Genomic DNA, 19,327 nt, shown 5'->3' on the forward strand with positions numbered 1-19,327 from the left:
GTTTTCTTTGTTACGTCCGATCGATAGCTTCATTCAATACCTGCACACAGCACGACTGGCCCCATAGGGATCCCTGCGAGATTTTTTATTTTTTTGTGTGAGCCATAAAGCAGCAGTTTTTTGTTTATTAACAGGTCATTATAGGGAAACAAAGTACTAAGTGAAACTAAAAAGAGCTGACGCTGAGGAAAAAGTCCTATATCTGATGTCACACGTACGTGATTTACAAATGAAATATTTTCTGGTACCTTTGAGTTAATATAACATGGCTCTTAAAGAATAATGTTTTTAACAAAAAGAAAAAACAAACTGAACACCACAAAACTCTCTCAAGCCCTTTAATGTGATTTATATATAAAGAACAAAGAACAAAAGCTTTCATAGGTCTTAATATTTTATTTATTCATTTGATTTTTCAAAACTATTTTTTCATAATAAATCTTCACTTTGAGGTCATCAAAGAATTGTCACAATAAAAACAAAAGAAGGTATTATAGAAAAATTGTACACAAATAAAAAACACACAAAAAACAAAAAGCAACATTTTATTCAGAATGTCATATATTTTATACCTCTTGTACATTCCACACAGTACAAGATAGCAGAGAGAAGAATGTTTGCAAACACTTTTGAAGGGTTGTTTTCGCTATCTTTGTGCTTTTTAGCTATAATCCAATACTCTGTTTTGGGGGGCTGAATTCATTTGTTACTTTTTGAGATTATGATATTGTCTCTCGGTAGACTCGGAGTCCTAAATACCATGCATAATTTGTTTGGTCACTAAGACAAGCAAGAGGATATTGCTTAAACAGTCCAAAATCTTATTTTCCACATGTCTGTTTGCTTTCCAAAACCTATACTCATACTCGTCTTTTAATGTTGACACAAAAAAAAATCAAAACAAAAAATTCAACAAAAAAGGAGTATGTCAAAAAGAACAGATGTTGGAGATGCACATAAAGGAGGGAAAATAAAATCTGTATAGCTAATGGCAGAAACGGTTCTATCGCTATAGCAACACATTAACATTTAATTTTCTGTTTTTCATTTGTTTTCGCCTTGGTTTTTTCTAAAAAAAAAAAAAAAAAAAAAAAAAAGTTTGAAGAGCAGGTATACTGTAGTTGGCATCATCTATATAACAGGCTATAAAACACCACTTCAGCCACAGTCCAGAGAGCACACAGATAGTCTTTGCACCGTATATAAACATGTAATAAGATACTTTACGTGCATGGAGATTTTCCTCAATCTATCCCGAATGGCCCCGGTATTCCTTGTCGTCATCTGTCATCGTTTTGACAAACATACAAACAGAAGAAAATCCATCAACCTTTACACTTGGATTGATATTTAAGGCCTCCACAATTCTCAAGGGTTCTGTCCACCGAATGGAAATCAGTTCGGATCCCACAAGGAGCGGTCCTTTCTCATCCAAACGCACAATGCTGCCATCAGAAAAGGGAGTCAAATACTTTGGCTGATTTAACAATCATAGGTAGCATCTCATTTTTAAGTCCTTCGTTCCTTTTCCGTCCGTCCCATTGGTGAATGTCTGTTTGGATTGTTGCAGATGGTTTGTCTGGCTTTAGAGGGAAAATGTTCCGGCAACACATATACAGGCAACATAATATGAAATACACTTAATTCTAACCAGCGGCCTTGTCTCTCAGTGATCCACAACTGTAGTGACTACGTGGAGTCTTCTTGCACAGTTCTGTTTCGTTTTGTACACACTTTTCAGCTTAGTAAAGTTCTGGTGTGCTTGGTTATAAAGTATGTTTTCTTGTTGTTAGTAACAGTATATTGTGTCTTAGGTCAAACTAAGACAGTTTTGTCTTTTTCGATGTATTTTTTTCTCAATTACTATACACAGGTGGATCTCCCTCCCCTTTTGCGTGTGAGTTCGGAGCACAGGATCTGTGGGTGGGTTGTAAGGGGGGGAGAAAGTCTGTGAGATCAGACATAGTACTCCTTGTCCTTGTTCTTTTTATCTTTTTTATTTTTGGGCACGCCAATGGGCTTTTCTTTGACAGCGGCTCCGTTGGGCTGCGTGGCGGAATTACTAATGTAGTTACGGCTCTCGTCCACGTGGTACGAGCCCTCGTCGCGATTTCGGTATTTGTACATGGCGTAGAGCAGGATTAGGATGCAGAGGGCGGCTGCCGCGACAATGCCTACGACCATGCCCGTGGTGCTGCTGGACTCCCGAATCACCTCCGGGCTGGGGTAACCCTTGGCCTCGGGCAGTGGAGGGTGAGCTGTGGAAAAGAGAGAGAGAGACCGTTCATTACAGCCACAGGAATACTCATTTAACTCTATTATTACAGAGCTCTCTAGAACACTTGATTTTGATTGGCTACTTGCGGCATTCCTAATATCCACCATCATTTGTGGCAATGCTAAATATTAGCAAGGTCAATTGGGTAATCAAAACTGCTGCATAACTCAATTTTCCTCCAACCCTGCTCCTGATGGTCCCGCTGACTTCAGTTCCAACACTGCTCCAAAACACCTTCCTGTAATTATCGAGTAACCCAGAACACCTTGATTAGTTCAGGTTCAGGTGTGTTTGATTGGGGTTGGAGCTCTTCAGGACTAGGGATGGAGGCCCCTGTTGGTTCCCAACACTGGTTCTGGAGCAACCCAACAATGCACATTTTGGACGTCTCTCTTTGACACATCCATTTCAGGTCTTGGGAGTCTCTACTAACAAGGTGATGAGTAGATTTAGGTAAGCTTGATTAGGGAAACTTACAAAATGTGCCAAGTTGGGGATACTCCAGGACCAGGCTCGGGATCACAATTCTGAAGAAATGATCCATTGCTACTTCTGTTGCATTGCGATATCAGTATTACAATAGACATTCGTCTTTTTGCTAAGCCATTTGTTTTGTACACTGATGCTTTTTAAATTTTCCTTAGCTTTAAGATAATATGGAGGTCAATACATCAATATTTCATGTCCATGTATTTACTGTATTTATTTGGTCAGAAGCCGTTTAATTACCTCCATTTTGGGGTCGTCCATCATCTTGTCAAGGCTTAATTTGCAATAATGACCAGCTGACTGCTCATTACCCCTTTCTTAAAAACCTTAAACCATTTAACTAATTGTTCTTATTGATTATGAAAGTTAATTTACAATGTATTCATTACTGTAATGTCAATATTGCAGCTTTTTTCACACCAGTAGTGATGATAATATTTAGTTCTGAGCTGACGAGAAATACTAAGAGGAGAAGAAACTTGAAAGAAACCCAAAAATCAATATTTCTTTGCCAAATTGATTTCTCTCCTGACGAGATTAGATATCCCACTGAGAAACTGCTTCACGGCACAGTACAGTCACTTGAGTAAACAGGATATAAACCACAAAAACGACACTCAGCCTTGCAATATATGCATAGTATGTATTGCTGCTGGACGGACAAACTTGTACTGTAAGCTTGTGCTAACACACTTTGCTTATCAAACCGTCACAAAACACATCTGGCTGACACAGATAGAGCGATCAGAATGGATATGTCGTACATTTTCCATGAGCTGTGACCATTGAGTGAACCTCGTTTCCTGGCTATTTATTCCTGGCAGAGAGTAGCGTGGTGGGTGGAATAGTTTCTTCTGATTTGTCTTTTGGAGAGGGGACAGTAACTGCGAGACAGCGCGGCTGCAGGCTGAGCACAAACGCTCGACAAAACAACACCTGTGACAAAGCCGTTTACAGCTTAGGCCCGATCCACTGCAACCCGCAGGTGCAGGAAATGAGATGATGACAAAGTACAGCAGGGAATTATGGATGGCGACCTCTGCTCAAACATCTGTTTTTAGAAATGTCGTGTGGAAGGAGGACACTTTGGGGATCCGTAACATCATTTATCTGAGACCTTCTGAGCTTTGGCCAACATTTTGTGTTTATTTTTTTCTGTGCTTATTAACAAGATCACTGCATGACTTGTCAGCGTGTTTTTCCATTATGTCACGGACATGCTTTCATTGCCCTATGTATTATATGACTGCTGCATGGGCCACTAGAGTCTGTAACTAAGCCAACTGAAGGAATCCAGATTGGGTTAACCTTTGTGCTTCATTTTTCATGTCGAAAGTGGTTTGCGCAGTCAACTGAGTAACCAGGATGCACCCGCTGCGTGGAGAAATGGGAAACGCAGTATGCTCGCTGGCCTTTTCTGAATTTATACCTCAAGAAAATTCGCCAGCTCTCTTTAACCCACACTCTTTGGCATATAAAACTGGCAAAAACGAAATGAGAGCTGAAATTATATAGAAGCACAAAGAAATTTGATGACAGGCACAAGTTTAAGTTTGTTTAATATAATGACCTATTTAAAAACTCATCTAAGCAATGAGCTCCCTCTGTGCCAGAAAGAAAATTAAAATACTATATTTACAGCACATAAACAGGGTAAAGGATTTAATGTGGTTTAATGAGGTATTAATGTCTGTTTAAAGAGGCAAAGGCAGATTATACAAACATATATTTCAGCGCACACTGTGAATACTTTGATAAATGAGCACATAAGCAACAGCGCAGCTCAGGTAACAAAACGATAAAAGCTCTTTCGAGTTAATCTGAGCTGCTGTTCGAACTAGCTGCGACAAACGGTGAACGGCGCTACATTTTGTCAGTCGCTTGGTTTCTATTTCTGCACCGTAGCGTTGGATTATTAAACATCAAACATGGATGAGCCTAGGAGAGGTTGTTTTTGGAAGCTGAGAAACATCAGATATGACAAATCCCTCAAGATCAACAAGGAACACCACAAAATGGATGCCGCCTCACGGAAGTGCTGAAAATACAACAAGTGTTCTAGGTTTTACGCTCTTCAGTTCGCCTTCGCTGTTATGATTAGCTGTTTTGTTGCGTTGAATTTTCACATTCAGGAAAATGACTTCTCACTGGCATCTTGTTGCGCTTGACACAACAAACACATTATTTCGATTGTTTTTATTTTTCTGCTGTACAATGTGCCCGCTTGGCTGAATTTGTGACAAATGATGCCATTTGGTATTTTAACACTATTTTTATGAGAGCATTTGGTAAAATGTCAAATCTAAGGATTGTTTCACCCCAGAATTATAGTGAACAGACACTACACAGAAAATGGATTTGCGTTCTTTTAACTTGTACTGTGGTCAAATAATCTTTCATGGAGTGGTTTCAAACAGAATGGTGGAAAAATGGCAAACAACGTTGGAGGAAAAGAACAAGTGGACAGTAATAATATAAAAGAAAGATGACTAACCTAACCCACCTGAACTTGGGTCGCAAGGGTCAATATCCTCATCGTCGCTGGGACATTCTGCCGACGCTACCAGAAGATCATCCTGTACCAGAGAGACACAGAAGAGATGAAGGGTTAGTCAAAAACACCTAGTGGCATCATTACAGTTTTATAGGGCTGCTGTGTCATCTAAGGCCTCACACTGCGAGAGAGAGAGAGAGGAGCGAAAAAGGAAATGTCCTTTCCACTGCCACTCTGCCATCTCTCACAGGTCCTCTGAGCTTTGACTCACAGGCGTGATCAAAGGTGTCCTAACCGTCAAAGGTCACAACATTTCCGCAAAAACGACTGTGTCTGTGGATTATAACACACCAAATCGCCTTATAGTACAGTCTGGAGAGACTTCCACATCAAGGCGGTTGGAAAAATCGATCAGAGCAGCACAAACACATACACAAAGATTTCACAAATCCTTTGACGAATACAATTTAGCCGGCAGTTGCTTTATAAAGACAGTCACGCAGGAACATGTGGTGTGAGGAGCATCAAATCCCCTCACATTCTTCCGTCCCGCTGGAAAACAATCTCATCAAACGTGCCTTTTAATCTGAAATAAAACCATAGGAAGCAAATCTAAAGACAAGCCCTATCAATGACAACACGCGGCGCTGAGACGCGCACAACACCACATACTGAAGGAAATCTTGCCTCTGCTCCAGTGATGGTTCCGAAGGGAAAGAAAGCCATGTTGAGATTTCACGCTTTGAATTCCAAAGATGGTATCCGACTGCGGTTTAATAGCTCAGAACGTCTCTCCGTGCAGGAATTCTCCATCAACTATGCAAAAAGGCAGCGAGCTCGACGTTCCTCTCAGTGCTACGGCAGAAAATTCCATCTGACGACGTCGCTTTGGTGGCATCCATTTAGTGCCAGTCTTCACACTTCTCTCTCTCTCTCTCTCTGCAATTAGCCAGAGTGTGTATACATTTGCCAGCTGGCCAAACGTGTACATGCATGTGTGTTTGTCCCAATAGAAATGCAGGACTGGCTGAGTGTGTGTGCACGCAGGGAGGAAAGACATCGATTCGTCTCTCTGAGCTCACACAGTCTGCCCACAGGCTGCGGGGCAATGCCCACGCCAATCAGGACCTTTCACCATCATCACAGCCACGCGGACCACACGAAACAACACGGGAAGAGAAAGAGACAGAGAAGAAAGGGAGAGGAAAGTGGGAGTGGGAGGGCACCCTGCACACTTGTTTCAAAGTGGTTGCTATAACCACATGGTTGCCATTTTCCTTGCAGCGATATCTGTTCAACTCCCAGCTCTCAAACACCCTGCAAGTAGGTCAGTGCGGGTGAATAATTTAGATCCCTGACGTTACAGTGCTGGTTTGTGTGCTGCTGCTGGAAGGCTGGGAGACATGGAGGTAATGTGTTGCAGCAGGAGTGCACAACAGAGCCCTCGCTAAAGGCCGGCAGCAGCATGTGTCTGCCTGACTCGAGAGAGAGACAGAATAATAACACAGAGGTCCTGGGAGCCACGGGCCGATGGGTGAAATCATCCATACCACTCCATCTCTCATTCTGCGAGTTGACATGTAAAGGCATAAAAGACCACAACTAGCATAGACATTGAGATTAGTAGTCAACCGACATGTGGTTATGCTTTTGATATAAAATGGATGGGGGAAAGGTACACAGTCTTAATAATGCATAGGCTTGAGCGAGAGACAACTTAGACTCAATGTTACTTTTCTTGACATGACCACAGAGATAAAAAAAAAAAAAAAAGGGAGTTCTAGAACAGGGATGAAGGAGTGAGATAAAGGTGTGGGGCAACGGTTAAAAATGTCAGCAGGAAACTGAAAACACAAGTGGAGATCCATGAGGTATCACCATTGTGCTGGAACAACCATCTCAAGTTGTAAGTAGAGCTTGGTAACATATATTGAATTTTCACAACATATACTACTGTTAAAAACCTTGGGGTTGGAAATGTTTTTTTCTATTTTTGAAAGGAATCCCTTATGCTCACCCAGGCTGCATTAATTTGATCAAAAATCAGGAAAACGGTAATACTGAGAATTATTATTACAATTTAAAATAACTTTTCAATTTTAACATATTTTAAAATGTAATTTATTTCTTTAGTCTACAGTGTCACATGATCCTTCAGAAATCATACTAACATGCTCAAATAACATTTCTTATTGTCAATGTGGAAAACAGTTGCAGTTGCTGCTTTTAAAAAAAGTTCAAGAGCATTTTTTGAAATAGAAATCTTTAGTAATGTTATGAATGTATTTACTGTCACTTTAGATCAATTTAATGCATCAAAAAAAAAAAAAAAAAAAAGTGTATTTCCAATGATTCTGTTAGCAATATTAAATACAATTCTTATTATGTTTCCTAACTAACACGTCATTAAACTAATTTTGAGATCCTTCCTTGCATTCCTTTGTTTCAGTTCTAACTATCCTTTTCTATTAACTAATTCAAAACTCGGATTTCACATATTTTTGTCCTCACTCAAAAATGTTCAAGGACATACTCGAGTGGAATTTTTAATATATTAAAAGACATGTAACAGAAAACATGCCTTGACTATTTTACCTAGATTTTTTATGCTTTGAATTAGTAGATCTTGCATTGAAATGTTTCTAATCTATTTGGTCACACTTAACACTTTGGTTGCAATAATGGTACATATAAAACAGCCAAATAGATTAAAAGCATCTTAATGTATTTCTATCTAAAATGATCAAAAGGAGTAAACTGATATATCGTCCAGCCCTAACTGCATAGAGCAGACAGGAACCTGCTAAATGACTACATGCCATTGTGACTGGCGGCATTACATGAACATTCTCCACCCAAACCTTCGTTAGGATCTGTTTTTGAATTCCTCTCACACAGCTGAGCTCCTGAAACCATCCTTCTCTTTCACTGTCTTTCCTCTTTTGGAAACACTGCCCCTCAGCAAAGTGTCAAAACTTGAATCTAAGTCCTCAGATGTGGCGTTACACAAGCACTTGAGCGTGAGGCTGTTTTCTGCAGAAAAGTCACGTATGACTAAGACCGAGCCTTCAGCATCCATCTGCCTGAGATCGCCGTTCTCCTCCATCCACTGCCCACTCAACAGCTGTGCTGAGGCGGATGAAGGGGACAGAAGCGGCCTACATTATGACTGTCCATTTTCCTCCTGCCGAATAACTACGGTGTAGCATGTTAGAGACGGTGGGTGTGCTATCAGAATATCATTCACGCGCAAATACACAGACACCACATGCACAGTATCAGACTCCCTGTTTTGCTTGCTCTTAATTACTGCACTGCCAACAGGCACAATAAGGGATGTGACACAGAGCCAAAATGGGCGGGAGAGCAGAGGGAGAGAGACGACGGCGCTCGGTTCACCTGTGAACGCAGAGGGGGAACCAGCTGTGCCCTAATGAGAAAGGAGTTACCTCAACACACGCTCTCACAAAACACACACTTTTCAAGCTCCACCTCCATTCAGCCCATTCCAATTACTTCACAGCTGCCAGACTCATCTACAGAGACGCAGACTAAAAGTAGGACCTGACTGAGCCAACTGTACATGCCCCGGATAAGACAGGAGCAGGAAGTGGGTGGATCTGGCCCACTGACCCCTCCAATCCCAAAACGTTTTACCTTGTGTAAGTAGATTTTATGTTATTACCTTAGCTAAGTGTATCATATATTGTTCCAGTAACACTCATATTCGGCTCTCGCTCTTAATTTTGTAGTCTGTATCTAAGTACTGACCCTCAAAACCCTCTAATGGGTCCTTCAATTTCCCTCTAAAATATATCAAATTTCTCATGTCCTTGTTCTGTAATCATTTGCACTCAAAAAACAGTATCAATTTTATAGGTGGTCTGAGATAGCCAGGCTCAGGCGCTCAAATTCACCTCTATCTCTCCATCTCCATCTCTTTCAGTCATGAAGATGCTAGTATTCCACCACGAATACGAATATCTCAGAACAGTGCACCGTCTGTTGTTGTTGCCATGGTGACATGAAGATTCAGCCTGTTCAAAATGATAGGAAATAAAAACCGAATCGCCTCGGTGGCTCAGCTGGGACCTGCAAAGCAAACCATTGATTTCTCGCTATCTGTTTTTCCTTTTTCTTGTTCTCCATATTCCTTTCCTCCAGCCAGTGTGAGAGAAAGAAAGAGTGAGAGAAAGCACAAGAACATCAAAGTCTGCCAGCTAACTTAGCAGCACTGCTAATGAAGTGTGAATATTCATAGAGAGGTCCTGGTGCTAAATGCAGCCTCAGTTTGCTGAGAGCTGTGCGTTTAAAATACAGAGAGCTCATACAATGAATAAAAAATGGCCACTGATGCACTGCAGTATTCTCCAAGAAGAACAGTTGAAAAAAGAAAAAAATAATCACAGGAAACGCAATGGCGATACGCCTGCTAGTATACCGCTAGCATGTACGGGAATATACAGAGCTGGCCCACAGGGCCTCTATATGCGCTCACTGGCATCCTGAACGTGAGTTTCAACTTGTGAAAAATTTCATAGAAGATGGAAATTAAGACTGCTTCCTGTGCAAGTCTTCACAAATCAAATCAAGAATCATTCTCATTTGGGTAGATTATTTTAGCACAATCAAAAGCTTTACAATGCCTTGGTTATTTTTAACAGCTCATTAATATTCTCTTAGTGAAGGCAACATAAAATCAAAATAAACCCAGTTAATTCATGCATCATCAATGCTGGTATTGTGAATGATACATCGGTGCATTTTATTCTAAAGGAAACAGTTTTTTTCTTCATAAATATTAATTGTTGAATAATTTTAACCATTACCTAAATAGTTGTTTTCAGTCTGGTTTCTATTCTGGTTGGTATCACTCACTTTTTGTTGTCCGATCAATTCCAAATGAGTAAAATCTAGTTCAGTCCTATTTTTTCCACGTAGTTTTGTGTTTCACTAAGAAATATGAAAAAAATTGGTAGCAAATGGCAATTCAAATTGACTTTACTAAATGAAAGGCTTTTAAAAAATTGTCCAAATTATATTTTTAAAGATAAATAACACTGGAGTCTTCTATATTATCTGGAAACATAAAATATTAACAAAGGCAAATGCATCAAGATTGACCGTAAAAGTACTCAAGCAACTGTTGACTCACTCTGAGAAGACATGTGAGTCACGAGTAGACATTACAAGTAACTCCCAGAGGTCATCCAAGTGGGCATAAATAAATCTGATCATACACGCTGCCCACAGACAAGAACACGCTGTGACAGACAGAAGCTCTAGATTTTATACTAAGAGAGAGAGCGGGCAACCTGCAGACTTCACGCAACACAATACACACACTTGTTCACAGCATACCGAGTTAAACTTTACTGGAGGACAGCACTTGATCTTCACACACTTTTAATGAGGGGCATAATAAAATGAGATGCAGATCAAAAAAGGACGGCACAAATGACAGCGTAAGTGGGCGGTCGAGACGACCGAAGGAAGCGTCTCGTTAAGGATGAGAAGAATCGTGCATGCCATGACTCGCTGCAACAGATGTGGACATCGGCGACTAACGACGCCGACCTCATGCACGCTCACAAAAGCACTGCAACTTTTCTTTCTTTTCCCTTAACTCTCTCCCTGCTGCCCCAATTGCTGCCTCTCTCTCTCTCTCTCTCTCTCTCTCGCTCCCGCTTGCTCTACGTGCAGAGCGCTGCAGACAAATGGTGCATGCCTCTTTCGCTGCATGGATATGACAACATCAAAGACTCTGCATGCGATGATGGCTGGATGGAGAAGGACCGTGAGAAAGAGAGACTACCTGGGATGAGGAACAATGCCACCTCGCATCCATGATGGCAGCCTGGCTACACTGTCTGCTTCCTCTACACAGCTTTGCTTTTCTGTTTAGGTGAGAGTTTGTCCTCTCCCCCTCTCTGATCTCCCCGTCCCTGCTCCTAGAGCAATAAAAAAGCCCCACACCAGTAAAATAAAGTCCGCTCTGTCAGATCAAAAGTGATGACTGGAGAAGTCCTACTTTGGTAAGCAGATAGGGATGATAAATTGTCTGTGCATCAGGAGAGACTATGAGTGCCTTCTACAGACTAGAAGAGAGAGAGAGAGAGGGAGGGAAGGCGTAAGCGAGGAGAAGAGAAAACGAGAAAGATACACACGGATAGAGGCGGGAGAGAGAGAGGGAAAATACGGTACGACTGCAAGCTGATCACCTGACTCATCTCAGCCAATCACCATCGCCGCTCGGCTTGAGGTTGCTAAGGGTTTGCTCAGTTGGAGACATTTTATTATAGCGTTTTTTTACAAAGAGATTGATGTGTGTATATGGAGAGGAGGGGGGGTTGCACACCTTCTGCCCTGCCATGAAACTCCACAGAGACACAACCTACAATCTAACATCAAACACGCATACACTCTCAAAATACATTCGAGAAAGCGAATGTTACACAACGGATGGCAAAAGCTCCATGTTTTCATCTCCACCGGCCCTCCTGATCCTCTGGGACCTTGGGTTATTCAGCTCTATCTAAATGCCTCTGCCAGATAAACTAACCAGCGTGAACGCTCGTTTAACTCGCATTCAAATTTGTGCTTTGGGCACGTACACGCCTACTGAGAAAGGAGGGGAGGAACAGATAAAGACAGATATGTTTTATTCGCACCATGGTCAGTCTCACGGGAATTGATTTGTCCCCTGCGTCTGCAGAATCTGCGCATGAGCACCAAACGCAACCATACATTATGAATGTGACAGAATTCATAAAAAGGAACAAAAACCGAGCCAAGGTCTCGACGGCGACGCACATTAGAGATGTCAGGTCGGAACACAAATATCTGGTTCATCATAAAGACTACACAAGCCTTTTGTGCATTAACAGGGTCGTCATTACCCCAAAGCACACAGATTAATAACTGTTTGCAATATCTACCACCTCTGGAGAGGTGTGAGAGAGAGAGAGAGAGAGAGCGGGAGGGAGGGGAAAAAAGAAACCCATGAAAAGTAGCTGAGCAGCAGTCCATTTTATTACATGCTTTGTGCCAGCTCAAACAATCGTATTGATTGACTGATTTAAGCGGTCAGTGTAAATGAGCACTGGGACAACTATGCATGCAGGGCAAGTCACCGGATCCATTAATTGGACAGGAGTAGAAAAAAAGGCACAGGAATCTGGACCAGTTTAAATCTATCTGTGCTGAACATTGTCCTGCCCTCATGATGCAACAGAATGAAATGAGTGGGTACCTCATTAGAGTACACGTGAAGCTTTATGCAGGACTGTTGTGTTTTGGGAATTGTGACACACACATGCACATCTAATTGAGGTCAATGTACACCACTTAAAACTATTGGGTAATATACGTTATATTTTCTGGCAATATAAAATTAAGCAACATCGTGAATTTCATTTGGCCCTTTGCCTAAAATGTGTTAATAGACTAGTTTTGTGATCACTTGATTCAATTTCTTGAATCATTTAAAAAAATATCAGTTTCACAGATGCTTTACATTTGCGTTTTAGTTAATATGTGTGTGTGTGCTGTCAAACGATTAATCGCGATTAATCGCATTCAAAATAAAAGTTTTTGTTCACGTAATGTGTGTACTGTGTATATTTATGTATATATAAATATATTTAGTATATAAACAACATATTTCTTTTAAATATATACTGTATGTGCATATCTGTGTATATTTATCAAAACTTATATTTTGGATGGGATTAATCGTGATTAATCGTTTGACAGCGCTAATATAGCTTTTAATTTGAAAAGAATAAATCATACATCAGCTACATTCTAGAGACATTTTTTATATTAATTTTATTCCCGAAGTGTTGCTAGGTTAGACAGACACATTCACACACATAGTTGAGTGCATCATTTCAAATCACAAAAGCAAAACAAAACAAATTTTAAACAGTTTCCACATGCAATTTCCATATATATTTCCACTATGTTGGAACTGATTTGTAATGACACCAGGACCACACACTGTAAACACGTTACAGTAATTCTCAGTGAATTTTTCCACCAAGAGAGAAAAAAACTATGACCTATTTTGCATCTGATGGAATCAAATCCACTCGGCGCTAACACAGGGCATCTATAAATGCATGACTCTCACGTGGCACACGCCCACGCTGCCATTTTCTAGGCAGAGAAGTGGCGCTTCACTGCCCTCTGCCCATCTCTAGATCTAAAAGATACCCTGGGGTGTTTAATGACATGCACAGCTCACACAGGAAATGCTAATTTATTATTTAAAGCCCAGCACATAGCCTGACGGCCCGCTGCAGCAAGATCAGAACAAACACACGGGTTCCTGGCATGCCAAATCCCATCGAGCCGAACGCCACAGCCGCAGATGTGAAGGGATATCAGAAACACGGCATCAAAAACAAGACAGGCCAGCCACATATCCATAATCGTGGTGATGTAACAGGTAAAATGCAGAGAAAGTATACTTCAGAGAAGAAGGAGTGGGACAGAGGATAAAGAAGACAATAAAAAAGCTGTCACTTCTGAACATCAGTCGTGCGGCTGGTAGTCACAAAGGAAATCAACTTCTGATAGAAATATTAAACATCTCATCTGTCAGTCACAAGCAGACGGTGCAGGCATGTGTTTTTCTAAGCATGTTGGGCTCCTTTGAGACGACCTCAGTTGTTTGTTTGTTGTGGCGGCTGTTTGAACAGAAACGAGTTAAACACAACGCTTCTCCTTTTGCTGGCTTTCGATCATTAACGCTTTTTTAAAAGCTTATATGCTCGGAGCCACTGTCAGACAATAGCAAAACCAGTTTATCTGAGGATAATCCAAGCTCCACACGTCATTTTAAGATTAAGTATGCTCACAGAGCAGATCTGAAGCCATTAAATGAAAAAAAACTGGTCATGCAAAGTATGCAAAATTATTCCAAAGACTACAGACCTAATTTACACTACACACAAATTTGCTGTATTACAAGCAAATCAATTGATCTGCATGAAATACTATTACTTTCTGAGCCATTCGTTTGTAAAGCGTTTGTACAATAAAAAATCATCTCTATTATCTACAGTGCCTTTATCTACAAAGGCCACACTGACAATCTGGGACTCAAAATCTTTTTTAAAGCCAGAAACAAACTGAAAGTTTGAGGATTTTTAAATTTAAAACAAAGTAAAATAGATTCAAAATGTTTAAGATTCTCTACTAGAGCTCACTAATCAAACATTAATTATATGGGTCAGTGGTGTGAAGTTCTCTTAGTTTATTCAGAAATATATTAATCATGCCATTTATATAGAAAACGACTCAAATTCACATCTTCTATGATGAGCATGTTTTTAATTTCTGAATTAGAATTTGCTTGGATATTTATGGTTAGCTCAGACTCCCGAAAAACAATTATATTTATTAAATATCATAAATAAAATGTATAAATTAATAATTCATGATGTTTGAAAACACTTTTATTTAAACATTTCATTTTTTACACCACATTACATTTTTAACAATTGTAATATTTTCTTAAAAATTCCTCAAAACCATATGAAACTATCATAAATACTTAAAGTGTGATTTTGCAACTTGACAGGTTTTTTAATCTAGATTATTTTTTTTCTGTTTCTTTATTGTGAACATCATTATACATCACTGACCCATATAATTTAATATAATCAAATTATCATCAGTTCATTTTTCAGTTCCTCCAATTAACAAATTTTCATACAGATTGAACAATTAGGTATCTAGGCAGCTCACTATTCCTTAGCATAATGCACAGCAATTTTCACACTCCCAAGTGCCACTTAAATTCCTTCAGCCTTTCTTCTTCCAGATCTCGGCTAATTTGAGGGTGTTTAAGGGGGAGACCTCGACGGACACTCTGGAAAAGAGTTAGGAAGATGGAGAGCCCAAGAAGTTCCATTAGCTCTTATTACAGAGAGCTCTCCTAAGCTAATGGCCGCTCGAGTCTAATGGGCATCACAAAGGCCTGTAATCAAAGAACCACAAACTCCTCTTTGATTTCGCATCCCTCTCTATCCAGCTTTTATCATTAATTAGATATTAAAAATCCATCAAAAAAAAATGATGCTGTTGATTTGGACAGCGCAGCTGTGCTGAGAGAGAGAAAGAGATTGTAATGGATGATAATGGAGCGCAGATGGCGCAAACTTAGAGAGTGTGTAGTCACCGCTGTGCCGAGAAGAGAGGAGTCTCAGATTTCCATGGCAACATTTACCATCATCAACGGTGTGCGGAGGGCGGCGAGCCCACCATTTTGTAATGCAATCCACACATGAGGCCATGATAAGCCAACATCACGATTGGGCGCTAATAGATCGAAATATCTGTTATTGCACAACTATCGCTTTCACACGACGTGCCTGGAGTGCCCTTGAGCAGGGAGGTAATTTAATATGCAGTGCCAGAATCAGTTTTAAGCATATCAAATTACGATTTTATTGTTGTGGAGGCTAAATCACAGTGCGTGAAGTCACGCACGAGGAGACGAGACTGAACTGGCCTTGGCAAGCCTGTCAATCACCCCGCTCAGTCTCCTGCTTTGACATGTAATTACAGCGCCACCGTAATTAGAGCTCACTGTCAGGGCACTGAATGATGCCTCGCACTCGAAAGACTGGCAAGAGGAAACCTGCAAGTTGTAAAGGAGAAAGCATGTCCACCTACACGGCGCTGATTTCTCCCCTTTATGGCCCTGTTCCATTTGCCTGTGGGTTCTCTCTGTTCATACAGACTTATTGACTGACTCTAGTCTCCCGGCACTCTCTCTCATCCTGAGCCACAGCACATCCACAAAAGAAACGGGCCAATCACTTTATGTCTGAAAGCAATTGAATTGTGCCGGGCCGAAACCCTTTGCCGGTTCGATAATGTGCGATCCAGCCACGGGCTCGTCTTTAAGTGCCCTGGTCTTAGTCTCGAGGCCTCTTTTGCTTGAGAGAGCACTGAGTTCAGTTTAAACCGGCCTCATTGCTGTCTGGGTCATTTATTGAAACACCACTTATAATGTTTTGGATGGCAAAAGAGTAACTGAGCGAGTGTACGCGAGAGGAATAAAGAGCGAGTCCGAGAGTAATGATGTAGACGGCCAGTAACAGCACAGAGATGAAACACAACACACTGACCCAGACAAAACACGGCCTGTCTGTTGCAATCTAAACGCACCACTCGGTTCTGAATCTTCATGACCTCTTCATTACCTTTTCAGTTCTTTATGGTAACTGGACAAAATCATTCAAAGTGAGACCTATTCGATTGAATCATTTAGTCCAATTTGTCAACTGAAGATTCATTTGCTCAGAAATCAGACATCGCTATGATCTCCAAGTTAGTTTTTCTCTACCTAAAAGCAACACCTAGCATATTAATTACAGAATTAGCACAACATGTTTAATGGCTTGAGAAATATCTAGACTTTTCACAGACATTTTAAAGGTGCACTCAGCAATTTTTTCCTCATTAAAAAGTTTTACACATAAGCAAACAAATGTTACTTTGGGAAAATGTTTATGTAAACATATATAATAACATCATGGGCACTCACATGGGATCAAGACATAATAATGTTTATAATAATAGCAACCTAATAAAAGCCGCTTTATTTATTAATGTCAGTCTCACTAGGCAAGCCGTTTTGAATCTCCATGCTCTGTGTTTGGATGTAAGAATGAACATAAGAGTCTTCATTTTCTCCCAACATCAGAGCTGCTGAGGACGCTGTGGATTACTTTCATTTTTCAAGGTAATGCGCCTCAAAATCTACCTCAAAATCACTCCAAACTCCTTTGCGAATGTCATGTCGTTATAGTGTTTAGCGTTTTAACCGTATTTGTGTGCGTACATTAAGTATTTTTAACTGATCAGTGCCGTGCTTGTGAGATTAGTTTGCGCCGTTCGTAGAGCTAGATTCGTTCAGCTCGGTTAATTGATCTGCGTGGTGCGAGCTTTGTAACATCGCGCGGTTTCATCCCACTTTCCGTGCATTTGGCTTCCCATATGTACGGCTAAACACCGCTTCTCTCGCTCTCAGTTTTGTTGCTTCTACCAGCTGTTTATTGCTGTAAGTTAGATATGCAATGCAGAGAGACGTATACGCGATGCCCTCTTCTGAAAATGGGGCGGGAATATGCAGCTCATTTGCATTAAAGGCCATACACTCTTTTTTAGACACACCCCAAAAATGACATTTTCCAGCTGTTATAATAAATGATATGTTGGGTATTTTGGGCTGAAACTTCACAGACACATTTTGGGGACACCCAAGACCAATATTACATCTTGAAAAAAGGGACATAATAGGTGCCCTTTAAAATGAAGCAGGATGCCTCATGGGGGAAGACTTATGGCACACTTTTGCTTGTGGAATAAATGAAACATGTCTGACAGTAAACAGTACGCTTTCATAACAGCAGCGTTAATGCAAAATTTTTGTCATTGCATGATAAATCCAATATAACCTCTATACACGTCACTGAGTGCATCTGTAAAGTTCCCTGTTTATTCCGATTTTTCATGAATGCAAAACCCTAGTGTTTTCCATTCATGGCACATTCTGACAAGGAAGAAAGAAAAAATGTATCGAACTCCAGCATCAGCTTTCACAGAATAGTGAACTAGAATAAAGTGGCCGCTGACCTGTGGAGTTGTCGTCTGCTTGCCCTGGCGGTTGGATGCGGTCGTAGTGGTGATGTCGGTGATGGAGGGCGACGTTTCTGAACGGTTGCCTGTGGCTGAGGCGCTGGACTGGGGCGTAATGGACGAGGAGGGCATATCTCCCACCAGCCGGGCACTACCCTCCACACGTACGTTGGGGTCGCCCTCGGCGGCCATGTTGAGCACTTTTAGGCCATTGTAGTAAAGCCCTGAGAGCTGGCCCTGGAAGGGCCGACTGCCCTTCTCCCAGCCTCCGATCTTTATGGTGGTCTGACTGTTGAAGATGGTGAGCTGCCGACCTGCCGGGGAAGAACGTTACAGAAAATACAAGAGTGTTCAACGGCCCGCTCCCCCACGCCATAGAGACGCACACATACACATGCACACGCACACGCTAACAAACAGACACGCACGCACACACACACACACGAGAAAACAGAACTGATGGAAGTCCTGATGGTAAAACACACAACAACCGTAACCTTATTTTCCCTGGGGATCATGAAGCAATAAATTACACTAATGCTAACAGCAACACTGGTAATTTATCGACTGTAATTTAATGGCTGCTGTTGGCACAAAGTAAATAAATGAAGGGGATGAGAAAGCTGGGTCCCAAAAAAATCAATGGGACTTTGCTAAAAGGACAATCAAATACATACTAAGATGAGAGACAAAAATATTCTTCATCTGTAGAAAGTACAAATTTCCCCCTTTTTTGTATGAGAAAATTACTGTTAATCCTTAAATACAGCACTTTATTGCAAATTACAAAGCCTGTATGCACAGGTCTAGTAAATTTTATTGAGATTGCCTTTCAGCAAGGGCAATGGCAATTAAAATTAATTAGACTGAAATAAGGTTTATGTGAGAATGGCTTTACAGCTACATGACACATTACAAATGATTCATCATGGTTATAATTCCATTGAAAAGGGAAAGCAAGAAAACAAGCAAAATTGAAAACAAATCACTTTGAACGATTCAATTTGTTACATACATTGCAGCATGCATTCAAGTCTTTTCCCTTCTTGTGTGTTTAACTTGCTTGTTAAAGGGACTTCATATCTGATGCCAATAATCATTGAAGCTATTTAAGAGACATTTGCTTTGAGATTTTAACTGTGCACTTTAGCAGTTTCCAAAAAAATATGTTTAGCATGAAAAGAAGATATGCATACATAAATTAAATAGAGTGTGTACATCACTATGAATTCAAATAATTTCCACTGTGGACATGTACATTAATTAGTCATTTAGATTATTACAGCTGCAAAACAACATTATTTAAATAGGTATTTTAATGATGTAAACATATTTTGTTAATGATTGAACTAACTTCAGTTATCAGTATATTACCAGTCCCTTTAACCTCTGACAGGTTTACAAGTACA

At 40.6% G+C, this 19,327-nt stretch overlaps 1 protein-coding gene across 17 annotated transcripts in view; it reads right to left on the reverse strand.

Annotated features, from left to right (window-relative positions):
• Nucleotides 1–332: 332 nt before the first annotated feature.
• The window catches only part of nrxn1a (neurexin 1a), a 172,798-nt gene continuing 153,803 nt past the window's right edge, over nt 333–19,327 (reverse strand). For 14 of the 17 annotated variants that reach the window (XM_058794223.1, XM_058794222.1, XM_058794219.1 and 11 more), the window contains 3 exons: nt 17,916–18,232; nt 5,262–5,343; nt 333–2,258 (listed from right to left, as the gene is read on the reverse strand). In XM_058794223.1, the coding sequence (XP_058650206.1) occupies nt 1,957–2,258; nt 5,262–5,343; nt 17,916–18,232 (701 nt within the window). In that variant the 3' untranslated portion in view covers nt 333–1,956. The remainder of the gene's footprint in view (nt 2,259–5,261; nt 5,344–17,915; nt 18,233–19,327) is intronic. The other 3 variants (XM_058794226.1, XM_058794217.1, XM_058794228.1) reach the window with 2 other exon arrangements.

Source organism: Onychostoma macrolepis, chromosome 12 (assembly GCF_012432095.1).
Source record: "Onychostoma macrolepis isolate SWU-2019 chromosome 12, ASM1243209v1, whole genome shotgun sequence".
Lineage (NCBI taxonomy): Eukaryota > Metazoa > Chordata > Actinopteri > Cypriniformes > Cyprinidae > Onychostoma > Onychostoma macrolepis.